This window comes from Macrobrachium rosenbergii, chromosome 54, assembly GCF_040412425.1.
Source record: "Macrobrachium rosenbergii isolate ZJJX-2024 chromosome 54, ASM4041242v1, whole genome shotgun sequence".
Taxonomy (NCBI): Eukaryota; Metazoa; Arthropoda; class Malacostraca; order Decapoda; family Palaemonidae; genus Macrobrachium; species Macrobrachium rosenbergii.
Window position 1 is genome coordinate 47,780,713 of NC_089794.1, and position 15,586 is coordinate 47,796,298.

General features: G+C 45.6%; 1 protein-coding gene across 4 annotated transcripts in view; it reads left to right on the forward strand.

Annotated features, from left to right (window-relative positions):
• LOC136835071 (modifier of mdg4-like) overlaps positions 1-15,586 on the forward strand; it is an 81,772-nt gene that overhangs the window by 29,338 nt on the left and 36,848 nt on the right. For all 4 annotated transcript variants that reach the window (XM_067098238.1, XM_067098239.1, XM_067098241.1 and 1 more), the window contains exon 3: positions 12,404-12,601. In XM_067098238.1, coding sequence (XP_066954339.1) covers positions 12,404-12,601 — 198 coding nt within the window. The remainder of the gene's footprint in view (positions 1-12,403; positions 12,602-15,586) is intronic.

A 15,586-nucleotide genomic window follows, 5' to 3' on the forward strand; every position in this document is an offset into this window, starting at 1 on the left:
CTCAATAAGCTGGACAGTTGGCTCTCGGAGAAGTCTTCATTTAGTTACTCTCCTTCTTGTCTTGTGCGTTGGAGGTATTCTGCATATGGCACCTTGGAAGCTCCCTCCTCCCAGGGAGACTTCTCTGGACTTACTGACTCACTCGGAGGTCAGCCTTCGCCGTCGCTAAGGTGATGTTCTTCCCTACAGAACTCAACTACTTTCTGAAGAATCTTTTAAGGGTTTTCGAAGTCATAAGCTTCTTGGACTTGTCAGTGGGTGCGTTAGCCCGAAAGACCAAGAATTGCTCTTCGTTACCTGAGGATGTCACGGCTGATTGGCCGAATGTCCTGTCTTGCACTGATAAGGGCATTAGGGATGGCTCTCAAGAGTTGACCTTTCTCTGTGCCATGGGAGTACTGAGAAAAGAGCTTTGGTACTCATTCACCATGAAGAGCGTCACGGCTTCACAGAAGTCTGCTGTAATACTCTCCTCTTGGTCGCCCTCTTGATCGCCAACACCTCTTCCCTCAATCCACAGTCAGCGACATCTTCTGGGAGCTTCAGAAGAAAAGCACGCAAGACCTTCTAGCTTGATCATTTAGATGCCCCAGGGATCCTTTGACTGTGAGCACCAGGACCGTTTCTCCCCTTCAGTCACTGCCCTTTTGTGGTATCAGATCAGGAACCCAATCAAGACCCAGGATGAACCTGCGATTCTTGTCTCGACTGTTTAAGAAGTCCTCCTCCAAGCCCTCTGCTTGGAAGTGAAGATCTCCATGCGCCGGTAGGAGCCAGGCTCCTCCATTTCTGGGAGAGATGGACTGCAAGGGGAGTGGAGTGGATTGTCTCAGTACTGAAGGAGGGGCTACTTCATCCCATTTGGGGAACAACCCCCCCTTAGTCAACAAGCCCATCATGTTGACCGCCTACTTGGTAGGATCCAAGAGGTTTTCGGTCCTTTTGAACAAAGTCTCATCCCTCCTGGAGAAGAGAGCCATAGAGGAAGTTGAAGAAGTCAGGTCGGACGGCTTTTACAACCGTCTCTTTGAAGTCCCCAAGGCATCGGGGATGGTGGCTGGTGCTGGATGTAACTGCCTTGAATTTTGTTCATGACACTTACCTGCCAGATATATATATATATATAGCTGTATTTCTCCGAAATCCAACAGAATTTCAAAACTCGCGGCACACGCAGTGTGGCCAGGTGGTTAGTACTCATTCCGCCGCTGGGAGGCGGGAATCGGGAACCATTCCCATTTTCTATTCAGATTTTCTCTGTCGCCGGTACTGTCAACATCTGTTTTCAGTACCTCCGTCTTTGGATTTCGTAAACTCGTTATTTTTCACTTAAGTATTCGATTTGACTTTTGGTTTTTATCACGGCTGCATCGTGATTGGATTGTGAATTGGCATACGCTTTTGTGGTCTGTTTTATAGATTTGATTTTGATTGCTGTTTGATTGATGTCTGGATCTAGTTCTGCTAGCTTCAGAGTATGTTGTGCGAATGAGTGTAAGGTGAGGCTACCTAAGACTTCGGTAGATCCTCACACTGTATGCACGAGGTGAATATTAAATGATCGCTGCAAGGAGTGTGAGACTTGCCGAATGCAAGCTGGAAGGTGTTTGTTGCCTATATCCGCAAGTTGGAGCGTCATAGGATCTGGAGGTATTCCTCCAGGAGTGCTAGTAGAGTAAGGATATTTATTCCTCTCCTGTAAACCCGAGCTTCTCGGGGAGAAAGCAATTAGATCCAAATTTAAGACGACAGTTTGGAGTGGAAGGTGATACTTTCGCCTATGTTTTTTTGTCAAGTACTTGCTTTGGCAGTACTTATACTAAAATTGGAACGTTACTAATTATAAACACCATCCGTGCTCTGGAATCGAAAGTGATTTCTCTTTAAAGTGCAGTAAGTGTTGTGATCCCCCTAGTGCAGTGGAGGGGGCGTCAGATCGGCCATATAATGCCTCTAGGCCTGGACCTCTGTCGGACTCCCAGGACTTTGGGAGTGGGCAAGTCGAAAGCCTCAAGAGGGTTACACGGACCCCCACCGATCTGGCGTCCCTTGGCAGGACCTGTTGCGTTTCTCAGGCTGCCAAGGATCGCGTGCTGGTCAGGCACGTATCCTGAAGGTTTGCTTCGCCCTCCGGCGTCCTCCCGTGCAAGGGGTGGAACTCTCGGAAGGACTCTCGCCCTTTAGAGAAGCTTCAGAGAAGAGGACGCCACGTCCTCTTTCTCAAGGCGTATTTTCGTCTTCTTTGAGTGTTTCGACGCTTTCCCATCGGCTGCAGCGTGACGCTCCGCAGCAGCTATCCTGGATGCTTCTGCAGCTGCTCGTCAGGACGCTCCTCTTGCTGCCGTGCGGGACGCTCGGCTGGACGCTCGTCAGGACGCTCATCAGGACGTCTCTTTGGTTGCTCGTCGTGACGCTTCAGAGCAATCAAAGACTGCGGGGAATCGAAGCTCCCTTCTGCGTGTTGCACCGCAAGGTCTTCGTTCTCCCAAGGACTTGGGAGACTCTCTGGTTTCTCCCATTGAAGAGAGAGAAGTCTCTTGTGAGTCGGAGCCTGCAGACCTTGAGCAGCCTCCAACTTCCTCGTCTACGGACTTCCAGGTGTTACCCGGTCTTCTCAAGGACTTGTTTGGCGACAAGTTCAAACCCTCGGCTCCTCTCTCTCCTCCTTCACAGGGTAACTTCGTCCAAGACGATGAGAGCGCCGGGGTTTGTTAAGATGACTTCGTCTCTGGCGACGAAGAAGGCCTTCAAGAAGGTTAACACCTGGATTGAGGAAAGGAAGACCCAAGGCAAGACTTCTTTACCCTGCCTCCGTCCAAGCTTTTGCGGCAAGGCAGGTTGTGGTACTAGACCGGAGAGGACGTCGGCTCATGTGTTCCTTTGTCGTCCCAGGGTCTTCACTACCTTGGTCGACGCGCCTAGAAGGTCCTTCCTATCTGCAACCAAAGCGTCGTGGACTTTGTCGGAGACGGATCTACATTTGAAGGGACTTTTTCGTCCCATAGAAGTCTTTAATTTCCTGGACTGGTGTTTGAGGACTCTAGACATTAAGATTAGAAGTTCCTTCTCTATCAGCCTGAGGGAGCTGTCCAGCGTCTGGATCTGCTTGGACAAGGCTGTCAGGGATGACTAGGAGGAACTGGCTTCCCTCTTTTGTACGGGTCTCTTGAAGAAGAGGGCCTTGTACTGTAACTTTACACTAAGTCAGTTTCTCCGTCGCAGAGGGCAGAATTGCTGTTCGCCCCGTTGTCGAGCCATCTCTCCCCCCTGTCTTTGATCAAGGATCTCGCCGCCAGGAAGGCCACTCAAGATCTCTTGGCCCACTCGTCAAACGCCTGGCAGTCCCTTTGTCGTCGTCGTCGGGTCAGACCTCCAGGAAACAGAAGCCCTTTCATAGAGGAGCTTCTTCCTATAGATCCTCTCCCCGAGGAAGAGGTCTTTCCAGAGGCGGAGCCCCGCCTAAACCTAGGGGCAAGAAGTGACCTGCAGCGCCTCCAGACGCCTGTAGGAGCCAGGCTTCTTTCGTTTGCGGGAGCCTGGAGAGCAAGAGGGGAGGACTCCTGGTCCCTCCTATTTTTCGAGAGAGGATGCAAGATCCCCTTTCTCGACATGCCACATCTGTGCACGTCGCCCAGGGATCTGTCGCCCTTCTACCATCAAGAGAAGCAAAAGCCCTTTTCGAGTTATTAGTGCAAATGCTAGAGAAAAAGCTGTGAGCAAGTCCTGGAGTTGGACTCCCAGGATTCTTCTGCCGATTGTTCCTAGTTCAAGCAGTCGGAAGGATGGAGATCAGTCCTAGATGTCAGCGGACTGAACTGCTTCATGGCGAAGGAAAGTTCACGATGGAGACGCCCTAGTCTGTTCTAGGAGCATTTAGACCAGGAGATTGGTTGTCTCGCTGGACCTTCGGGACGCTTCTTTCACGTCCCCATACATCTCCAGTCGAGGAAGTTCCTGAGGTTTGTATTGGGGACGAGTGTTCCAATTCAGAGCTCTTTGCTTCGGGCTAAGCACAGTCCCTCTGATCTTCACGATCATCATGTAGAATGTGGCGAGATGGCTTCACTTAGCGGGCATACGAATCTCGCTTTACCTGAACGATTGGCTCTTTCGAGCCTCTTCACAGTCAAAATGTCTGGAGGACCTGAAATCGACTTTGATGTTGACGAAGTCCCTAGGACTTTAGTAAACGTAGACAAGTCCCATCGGATCCCGACGCAGTCCTTAGTGTTCTGGGGATTCAGATGGATTCAGTGGCTTTTCGAGCTTTTCCATCCCGAGAACGTCAACTGCTTTGCTTAGAAAAAGTCTCGTCTTTTCTAGGGAAGGAAACATGCTCGGTGAGGGAATGGATGAGTTTGCTGGGGACCATTTCCTCGCTGGAGAAGTTTGTTTCCCTGGGAAGACTTCATCTCAGACCGCTCCAGTTTTTCATGGCGGAGAACTGAATGGACAAGGAGGATCTGGAAGAGACCTTGAAGATCTCTCCCTTTGTCAAGAATCACCTGAGGTGGTGGCTCGACCCCTTAAAACTGGCAGAAGGGGTTTCTCTACACCTTCAGAGCCCCGACCTAGTGTTGTTTTCCGACACGTCCAGGGAAGGATGGGGAGCAACACTAGGAGGGGAAGAAGTGTCAGGCACCTGGAGAGGGGGACGTCCTCTAGTGGACCTCTTTGCGACATCCAGGACAAAGAGACTCCCTCTTTATTGCTCTCCTGTCCTAGACCCAGGAGCAATAGCAATAGACGCCCTCCTCTGGGACTGGAAAGGCCTCGATCTTTACCTTTTCCTCCCTTCAAAATTCTGGGAGAAGTGATCAGGAAATTGCATGGCGCCGGAAGGAACAAGGATGACTTTAATAGCCCCCTTCTGGCCAGCAGCGGATTGGTTCACAGAGACCATGACCTTCCTGGTGGACTTTCCAAGGACGCTTCCCCTGAGGGTGGATCTTCTCAGGCAGCCTCATTTTGAAAGGTTCCACAAAAACCTCCCCGCTCTGAGTCTAACTGCGTTCAGACTATCACGAAGTTGGCAAGAGCAAGGGGATTTTCGAGAGCAGTGGCAAAGGCCATCGCCAGTGCCAGGAGACCTTCATCTGATGCGGTCTATCAGTCCAAGTGGGCTAATTTTAGGAAATGGTGCAGGAGCAACGGAATTTCCTCGACCACGACCTCTGTACCACAAATAGCAGACTTCCTGTTTCATCTCAGGCAAAAGAATAAACTGGCAGTCTCAACTATTAAGGGCTATAGAAGTATGCTGTCGGCAGTCTTTAGACACAGAGGCCTAGACTTGGCCGACAACAAGGATCTTCACGATCTCTTGAGATCCTTCGAGACTGTCAAGATTCCTCAACTCAGGACACCTCCTTGGAATCTGGATGTTGTCCTGAAGTTCCTTATGTCAAGTGCTTTTTGAACCTCTGTCTTCTGCTTCCCTCAAGAACGTGACTAGGAAGGCTGTCTTCCTAACTGCTCTGGCGACAGCGAAGAGAGTTAGTGAAGTTCAAGCCATTAGCAAACATATTGGCTTTAGGGGTCCCAATGCTGTATGCTCCCTAAATCCTTTGTTCTTAGCCAAGAACGAAAATCCTTCAAACCCTTGGCCCAAGACTTTTGAAATCAAAGGTTTGACGGAGATTCTTGGACAAGAATCAGAGAGAGTCCTGTGTCCTGTCAGGGCTCTCAAGTTCTACTTAGCCAGGACTAAAGAAACTAGAGGCCCATCGGACAGTCTGTGGTGTTCGGTGAAGAGACCTGATTTACCTATGTCTAAGAATGCCTTGGCATTCTTTTTAAGAAGCACTATTAGAGAGGCTCATTCTACCTGCCTAGACGGTGACATGAGACTTCTGAAAGTCAAGGCTCATGAAGTAAGAGCCATCGCGACTTTGGTAGCTTTCCAGAAGAATATGTCCCTTAATGATCTTCTGGGTGCCACCTTCTGGCGAAGTAATTCAGTGTTAAGCATTACTTGCGGGATGTGAAGACAACATTTGAAGACTGCTCTTCGCTGGGACCATACGTTTTTCGCAGACACAATGTTGGGGGAAGAGAGCAATACTCATCCTATCCTTTAGGGGTTAGGTAGTATCTTTTAATCTTGTTGTTGTATTTTTGGTTGTTGGGTGGCCACCGTGTGGGACGTCCCAATTTTTAGCCTATGTTAGGTTCAATGGCTTAGATAGGCTTGGTCAGGTGGTTGGTCGTTGCTCCTTTTCCCTCTCAGTATGGTCGTATGATCTAGTCCTATTGTGGTCACGCCCCGTGACAGGTCATCTAGAACTCACCAGCTTTATAGGTCCCTACCTTGCTGGAGACTCTAGTAAAGCAGAAGCAGGCTTGGGTGACAGTAACCTCAAGTCAGCTATGCTAACAGGTAAGGAACCAAGGCGTCAATCGCCTACATTTGTTTGTTTCCTAAATCCTATTCTGTCTCTTCCCACCTCCAATGGTGGGATTCAGCTATATATATATCTGGCAGGTAAGTGTCATGAACAAAATGATATTTTAATGATAAAATAAAGTTTGTTATATATACTTTAGTGCCCACCCGCCTCCCCTCTTGAGACAGTGGCACTAGAAAATCTGAATAGAAAATGGGAATGGTTCCCGATTCCCGCCTCCCAGCGGCGGGAATGAGTACTAACCACCTGGCCACACTGCGTGTGCCGCGAGTTTTGAAATTCTGTCGGATTTCGGAGAAATACAGCTATATATATATCTGCCAGGTAAGTATGAACAAACTTTATTTTATCATTAAAATATCATTTCTTTGTCGAAAAGACAAAATTCAAGATGGAAACAAGTCACTCTGTCATGTCATGCATTCATCAGGGTGACTAGATGGCAACCATAGACATGCAGGATGCCTATTCCACATTCCTGTACACCCAGAGTCCAGGAACTACCTAAGATTTATGTTTCGCAACAGAGTGTACCGTTTCCGAGCCGTATGTTTCGGCCCTTTGACCACTCCGCAAGTATTCACTCGAGTCCTTGCTCTGCTCACCAAGTGGCTTCATATATGGGGATCAACATCTCTCTCTTTTCAGATGATTGGGGTTTTCGATCACCGTTGAAGGAGAGTTGCATGAAGGACCTTCTGAAGACCCTTCGTTTAGCACAGGAGTTAGGCCTGCTGATCATCTTCCAGAAGTCCCAGCTGGTTCCATCACAGACAATTCTTTATTTGGGGATGACGATAAGCTCTTAGAGTTTTCAGGTTTTTCCGTCCCCTAAAAGAATTCAGTCATGCCTGAAGAAAGTCAACGAATTCCTTGCCTGTCAAACCTGCTTGGCCAACCAATGGATGAACCTTCTTGGTACCTTAGCCTCCATGGAACAATTTGTCTCCTTAGGAAGGCTCCATATGAGAACTTCTCAGTTTTACCTGCAGGCCAGCTGGGACAGGAAAGCTCATCCAGACACATTTGTCTTTCCGATCTGGCAAGAAATAAAGCAGGGTCTCCTATGGTGGAGATCAGAAGACAGGCTGTCAGAGGGAACTCCCTTCTCCCATTGAACCCCAACCTAGAATTTTATGCAGACACATCAGATCTAGGTTGGGGGTTGCTTCGAGGCAACACTACGGCCCTGACTTGCATAGAGAAGCAAAGGGGGGGGACTCATTCATTCTTTGCGAAGTGGCAAGATCTCTCCTTTTATGGGCGGACCAGAACCAGACCAAGTTGATGACTCGGTTCATTGAGGGCAAACTCAACGTCCTTTCAGACGGGTTGAGTTGTTGCAGTCAGGTGCTCCCCACAGAGTGGACTCTTCATCTGCAGGTGTACGAGGATCTGTGGAAGCTGTCGGGGGGCCCTCTAATAGATCTGTTCGTGACATCCAAGAATATCATCTTCCAGTATTTTGTTCTCCAGTCTCAGACCCTCTGGCATGGGCAACGGATGCCATGCTACAAGACTGCCAAACAAAGATCTTTACGCCTTCCTGCCATTCTTCATGATATGGGAAGTTCTCAACAAGTTCCGTAACCACTTCAATGTTATGATGACTCTAGTGGCCTCATTCTGGCCACGGCAGGAATGGTTCCCAGATCTTCTCAAGCTGCTGACATACTTCCCGAGGGTGTTACCACAAAGGCCAAGTCTTCTTAGACAGCCCCATTTCAGGAAATTCCACCAAGGATTGTCCACTGGCCCTGACAGGGTTCAGGCAATTCCACCAAGGATTGTCCACTCTGGTCCTGAAAGGGTTCAGACTGTCAGGAAACTCCCCAGACAGAAGGGGGTTGTCAAGAGCAGCTTCAGAAGCTATTACAGAGTGTAGACACCCCTCTTTCAACAAGGTCTATCAAGCCAAGTAGGCAATCTTTATAGCCTGGTGTAGAAGACATGACATCATGTCTTGTAAGATTTATGTAGCAGACATTGTAGACTGTCTTTTGTATTTGAGGACATCTAGGGGCCTTTCCTCCTCTACAATCAAAGGATACAGGACAATGCTGAGTTTGGTGTTTTGGCACAGAGGAGTGGAGCTTTCCGCTAATCAAGACCTGTCTGACCTCATAAAATCGTTTGATACCTCCAAATCCAAGGGACTAGAGGCCGTCTCTAGGAATTGGGTGTAGTCCTGAAATGGCTCTCAGGACCAAATTTCGAGCCTCTTCATTCTACTTTGCTACAAGACTTTACTAGGAAGACCCTTGTTCTTGTATCATTAGAGACTGCCAAACGGGTCAGTGAGGTGCATGCTCTCGACAAGAGACAAGCGACATTGCTGAGACCTGGGAATGGATTCCTTCAGGAGAAGTATCTATTTCCCTTGGGTCTCGGCAGTTCTTTTCATCAAACTTCCATCCCGCTTCCTCTCCCATGCTCCCGATTTGGGATATGCCAGCCTGGCTCGAGCTAATTGCCTTGGTATCCTGTCATCTTGCAGAAACTTCCCCATGGTGGAGAATGAAGGAGGCCTGCTTCCAGTCCTCCATCCTTCTTTCCTCTTTGAAGTATGTGAAAAGAGTTAGGCTAATGCTTGATTGAAGGAACCTTTGAATATGCTTGCATATTCTCCACACATCATGTGTCTAATTCCGGATTCACCGGTTGAGGAATAGGCGCACACCTGTAAGACTTTGTCTTGAAAGTGTGTGACCGAGACGATTAGTACCTTGTCATCAACATCCTGAACTCAGGGCAGCCTTTTGGCCTTCCAGAATTCAGGATGAGCTTTGCTGACACTCAGTGGTTTCATTGAACAACAAAGCCACAGTAGTGGCATACGTCGACAAACAAGAGGGAATCGTTTTTTTCATCCTGTTTCATCTGTCGACATTTGCAGGTACTCGAGTGTTCTATAGTGCACTCGACAGCTCAATTCGCCAGATAAATCGCCGGTGGGGATGTATTAGTAGGCGAGCTCAGCCTCGGGTTTGAGTGATTGGGATGGAACGTGCTCTTCACTCTTTGCCTCATGAAGATTCACAGAGAGACTGCTGGACTGAGAGATCCCTACTATCTTTCTGTTGCCTCCCAGCACAACAAAGTCGGTAGTTGTCTCGCTCCTTCGTACCAGACTCAGGGGCTGCTACTCTGGGACATGGTGTCTTTTAGGGAAAAACTGATATCTACGTTTTTCCATCTGTATTTGTCTTGTTTCTCTTGGGGTTCACAAGCATTGCTCACCCCGAGTTACAGACAAATGCTGGAAGACTTTGCCTTTCGCCCGACCTGATAGCTCTGCTTCCGAGGCATCAAGGAGAGTTCTACTCGACCCAGCTTCCTGTAGCAGCTACACATGAAGCAGTTCTTCAGGCAGTACATCCCTGTGTGTTCAGGACTGGGAGACCTTCCAGCTTTCCTTGCAAGCATGGGTTTTCTCGCCGAGCGGCAGCGGATATAGCTGGATATCTCTTGAAGTCCTCTGCAACACTGTCACAGGGACTGGATCTGTCTTCGCTGGTTGGTGTCGTTGACGGAACTTCTTCTCGGGTCAGAGTCTCTCTTCAAGTCTGGACTTCCTTGTCTTCTCCACTGAGGGTTGCTTCTCTCCATTTCAGTTGTGAAAAACATAGGCCCTTGTGATGTAGTGTGATATCTGAAGTAGACTTTTTCTCCCCAGTCGAGATTTAGGTACGGATGAGAAGCTTCTTCGGTCTTGCTGTCCCAGGGAACTGTTCCCTGGGTGGCATGTGACTCTCGTTTAGGGTTCCCTTATCGTGCTCTGCAAGCGCCCTTACAAGAGTCGTCGGACAGAGGTGTGCCCTCTTAGGACCATCTCTCTCTTCTCGTTTCCGACCTTGGCGTAGAAGATGGAAGAACAGGTGAAGGGGATCAATGCCTGGACTTCTTGGATGTCATAAGTGGACTCGGAATCCATTGGCATCTATTGTCGGGCTCGAGTCCTTCTTGTTCCCCTCCTCCTTAGACTTTGTATTGATGATCCAGATCAATCGTTATCTTGTCCTATTAGGGAGCTGTGGTACTTTCCAAAAAGGCTTGACATTCCTAACCTGGATGTTGGCAACGTTTTCACTAGTACTATCCCTCCCAAGGAAGAAATGTCTAAGGACACATCTTTCTCCTGGCTTCGTGAAGCAATCGAAGGAGGTACTCAGCAGTTGGCTATGACGATACCAGTACTTTCTACCCAAGACCTCAAGAAGTCAATGGGTTGGTTCATCCCTCGCATTCCGGAAATTTCTGCTGTCTTGGAAGCAAGATGTGATCTCATAAACCACACTCTTGTCTTCTTCCTGTGGTGTTGCCTGCAGGCTCTTGGAACCTTTTTTCTTTGGCCCTGTGGTGGCTACTCAACGAGTTGTGTTTTCTTACCTGGCTCCTTCAAGAGGACTAGTAGCATCTCGTCTAAGGTGTTGGTTCTGGAAGTGAGAAGGATACCGAGAGTGACTGGCCTCTCTCCTCCTCCTCCTTCCTCATCCTCCTACTTCTCCACCTTGATGAGAATAGGACTCGAACCAATACTTGCTGGAGCTGGCGTCTTGATGCGGTAAGACTGCACATCGAGCACCCGTTCTATTTTTCTTCTAGAATCATAGAAGCAATTCTGCTCCTTCCTCTAGTAAGGAGGAAGGAGAGACTGGCAATAAGGAAAACCTTATCTTGGGTTTTCCTTACTGCCTCTGACTCTTAGATTCTTCCCAGCCTATTTTGTATGAGTTACGTTTCCTCACTCATGCGAAAAGGCCCAGTGTCTGATATTTGATCTTGCAGTTTCCTACACTCCAATCAATATGTCAGAGGCACGTTACTCCTCCTGCCTCTTTCAGCAAAGATGGGAATGTTGTTCTGGCACTTCAAAACAAGAAAAGCCGAACTCATGATTATGCTTTATAAAATGTATATATGTATGTAGCCCACTTGAATATTGCAATATGATATGGTACCCACACTACCAAAAGGATATTGCACAAATAGAGAGTGTACAGAGGTCCTTTACAGCTAGAATAGAAGAAGTTAAGGACCTTGACTACTGGGAAAGACTACAGTTCTTAAAATTATATAGTCTCGAAGGGAGAAGAGAACGCTACATGATAATACAGGCATGGAAACATAGAAGGAATTACCGAAAACACCATGGAGCTAAAAATATCGGAAAGAGCAAGCAGAGGTAGATTAATAGTGCCCAAAACTATACCAGGAAAACTAGGAAAGCACACAGGACATTAATCCACTACGCACCAGCATCGATAATGCAGTGTCTATTCAATGCGTTACCAGCTCATCTGAGGAACATATCAGGAGTGAGCATAGATGTGTTTAAGAATAAGCTCAACAAATATCTAAGCTGCATCCCAGACCATCCAAGATTGGAAGATGCAAAATATACTGGAAGATGCATTAGCAATTCTCTGGTAGACACCAGAGATGCCTCACACTGAGGGACCTGGGGCAACCCGAACGAACTGTAAGGTCTGTAAGGTGTAAGGTCAGCCAGGAGTAGCCTAGGTGTGGAGAACTCCAGTCAGATTCCTCCCTCCCTCCAACCAGTGAGTCTTCCTAATGTAAAGGACTGATGGTTTGTACATCGTGTTGGAACAAATCACAATTTTTTAAAGTAAATTGTATTTTTCCTAACTATACAAACCTGAGGTCCTTTACATTACATTTTATGCCTGCCTCATGCCACCCCTCAATCTGACACCTGGGCCAAAAGGCAAATGGTAGTTAACTGCCTAACCACCTTGTTTTAAAGTTCAACGGCCACTTTCAGCTGTGCTGTAAGTAATTCCTAATCTAAAGGACCTCAGGTTTGTATAGTTAGGAAAAATACAATTTACTTTATAAAATTGTGGTTTTCTTTTCGTGTGGTATTGTAAAAAAATTGTGATTTTCTTTTCATGTGGTAGTGTATTGTGTTTAAGACAAGGTGAATACAGTACTGGGAATGCTTTTTGTGCTTAAATTTCTTTTACTTGCAGCCCCGGTATGCAGATGCCACACTGGCTTGTGAAGGTCGGTTGTTTATGGTACATAGACTGGTGTTAGCAACCTGCAGTGACTTCTTTGATGAGATTTTTCAGCAGACCCCATGTGACAGCACTCGTGCTGTGATTGTTTTGAATGAAGCTCGGGCCCAAGATATTGAATGCTTGTTAGACTACATGTATTGTGGTCAAGTAAGTTACTATTCTGTGTTCATGAAATTGGCTCTTTATAAGTTTCTAAAATTCATGTGAGATTACCCTGGATCATTCACTGCGTACATATATGATTGTCTAGGTTAGAGATGCTTAATAAGCTAGATGTCTGCCATGATTTAGGAGTTATTCAACTACAAGGTTATTTTTAAAAATTCAATATGCAGTTACCCCCTACTTACGATCATTCAGAGATATGAACAGAACGATCATTCAGAGATATGAACAGACAGGGTCACAAGTTAAAATTGTGATTGAAGCTCCCACCTTTGCTACCCATAAGTTCAGATTTTTCCCAGCATGCCTATTCTGCAAGTAAGAATTTTTACAAAGAACAGAAGAACATGAGGAAGAAGAAGAACCCACTCCTTTACCCATTCCCTGATTATCCTGAGTATTCTGGTGATTAACTACCATGCATTCTTCTTAAGAACAGTCATGAGAATACTCTTTCATACTCATAAAATACTCCTACTTACTTCAGTCTTCCCAATTTAACTTGTTCTTTGATGAATTCCCATGTTCTGTATTTCCTCTTTCCATGGGAAATGTTTAGTACAGTATGTATTTTTGTCAGTAGATGTCAGTATGCATTGTTTACTTTGTGAACTTCCAATGTCAGATGCTGCTCCTGTGAAATTTACTCCAATTTAATAATTTTCAAAGCACGGAAAAAATACTAAATTTTGAGTGTTGCATGAATCTTAGTTCTATTTTCTTCTTTTTACCTTTTGAACATCCAAAGTAATTCTGTATAACATTGCATGATTTAAAAATACAGTACAGTGAAAATATTATAATCCATGTGGAATGTAAACAAAAAAAATTATGCACTACATACTAAAAAGCAACTTACAAACAATTCAAGACACGAATGGCTGTCTGGAACGTAACTCGTTTGTAAGTGGGTTAGTGACTGTCCAGTAAACTTTATTGTCTGTTTGTTTGTACTAGAATACAAACCTTCATATTTTATGTGGATTACTTTCAGCAAAAGTTGAAGCTTGGTAACAAGGTAGTTTGAATGGTCATGATCATTAAAAGTGATGACTCCCAATTACACTCTTGCTCATGGGAATGATCAGCAAAGATGCCCAGAGCATGAATGTATGTCCATGTTTCCTAGAAGTGTTGGTCCACTATCAGTTTTGTTTGAGAAACTAGGTGGTTCCCCTACCCCTAACTCATCTGTTGCTAGTTAACTGCTTTGCTACCAAACTTCTGCGACAGGACTAGCTTTCACCTGATGTAATCCATGTAAAATACAAGTTTCTTATAAGTAACTTACCAAGTAATTGCATAGCTAACATTTCTACTCGCGTGGCAGCCTCTTAAAAATTCACGGTAGCGCTTCTGCTGTTTTTGTGTAGGTGACAGGCCCTACCCACTATTTGAGCACCCAGGAAAACAACCAGCAGGTAAGCTCAATTTTGTTTCTGCGGCTCATCGTACACATTGGCGCCAATTCAGCAGCTTTTTCATGGTTTTCAGTTATCTTTTGGTGAAGTACAATTGCTTTGTTTTGGTAACCAACAAGTTTTTGTCAGCTCATTAGCTTTTTTGGATTAATTACCTAGTTTTTTGGCAGAATTATGTCTAATTCTAGCACTTCTAGTTTTTGCTATGGCAGAGAAGGGTGTATAACTAGGTTAACAAAATCTTGTGATCCTCATTCAATATGCATTAAATGTAGGAGGTAAGAATGTATTAAGGAGAAAACTTGCAATGAATGTTCTTGGGATGAGAAACAGTGGAAAGTGCTTAAATTGCACTTCGATAAATTGGAGATGGATAGGAAGAGGAAGGCAGCTTCTAGAGCCGAGAGACAGTCACTTAGCCTAGAAACTACTCCTAAACCTAGTTTAGTAGCTAGTCCTGCTCTTCCTTCTACTCCTATTCCCACTTTTTCTCCTAATACTGGCCCTCTTACTATTCATCTACCTGCTCCTGTACCTGGCTCCCTTGCTTCCGACCCTGATACCATTGCCAGTCTTGAATCTAGGTTCGATAAGAAGATAGGACTAGTAGTTAGTACCATAGTACTCCCTGATAATGATGAAGAACCAGTAGAAAAGAATATATTTCACAAGATTGTCGTATATTTCACAAGATTGTGAAATATACAACGTAGCCAGTAGACGGAGTAGTGGAAAAACACTGAGAATAGCAAAGATTAAAATTTGAAGGCCATGAATTACCTTTGAAAATTAAAACCATGGGCCAGAGCAGAGAGCTGAGACCGTATGTTCCAAAACCACCACAGTGCCAAAACTGTAGTATGTATGGGCATACAAAGAAAAATTGCCGTAATAAATCTATGTGTGCATATTGTGGATCTGACAAACATATCACACAGTGGAGGTGTGGTGAACCAGAATGTGATAACTGTGGACAAAATCACCATGTAAGATCTAAGGAGTGTAAGTATTATATATACAATACAGAATTACTTCAGGAAAGGACAGGAATGCCTACAAAAGAGGCCAAATTAGAATTAAAAGTTAGAGGATTGCATGATCCCGCTAGGAAACGAATGTTTTCTGCTGTAACTAGATCAAACAATGAAATAAAAGTGGAAATAGATAGGAGTAACAAAACCCTGGTAGATCAGTCTCAAAGAAAAATAACCACTTTGCAAGAAGAAACTAATATAGAAAAGAACCAAGAAAAGTATACAAATATTTATTCAAATTTATTTGAGATATTAACCCTTAAACGCCTACTGGACGTATCATACGTCGACTAAAATTGTCTGTTGGGTGCCAAGTGGACGTACCGTACGTCGACTACAAAAAATTTCAACCTTCGGTCAAATTTGACTCGACCGAAATGGTCGAAAAACGCAATTGTAAGCTAAAATTCTTACATTCTAGTAATATTCAATCATGCACCTTCATTTTGCAACAAATTTGAAGTCTCTAGCACAATATTTCGATTTATGGTGAATTTTTGAAAAAAACTTTT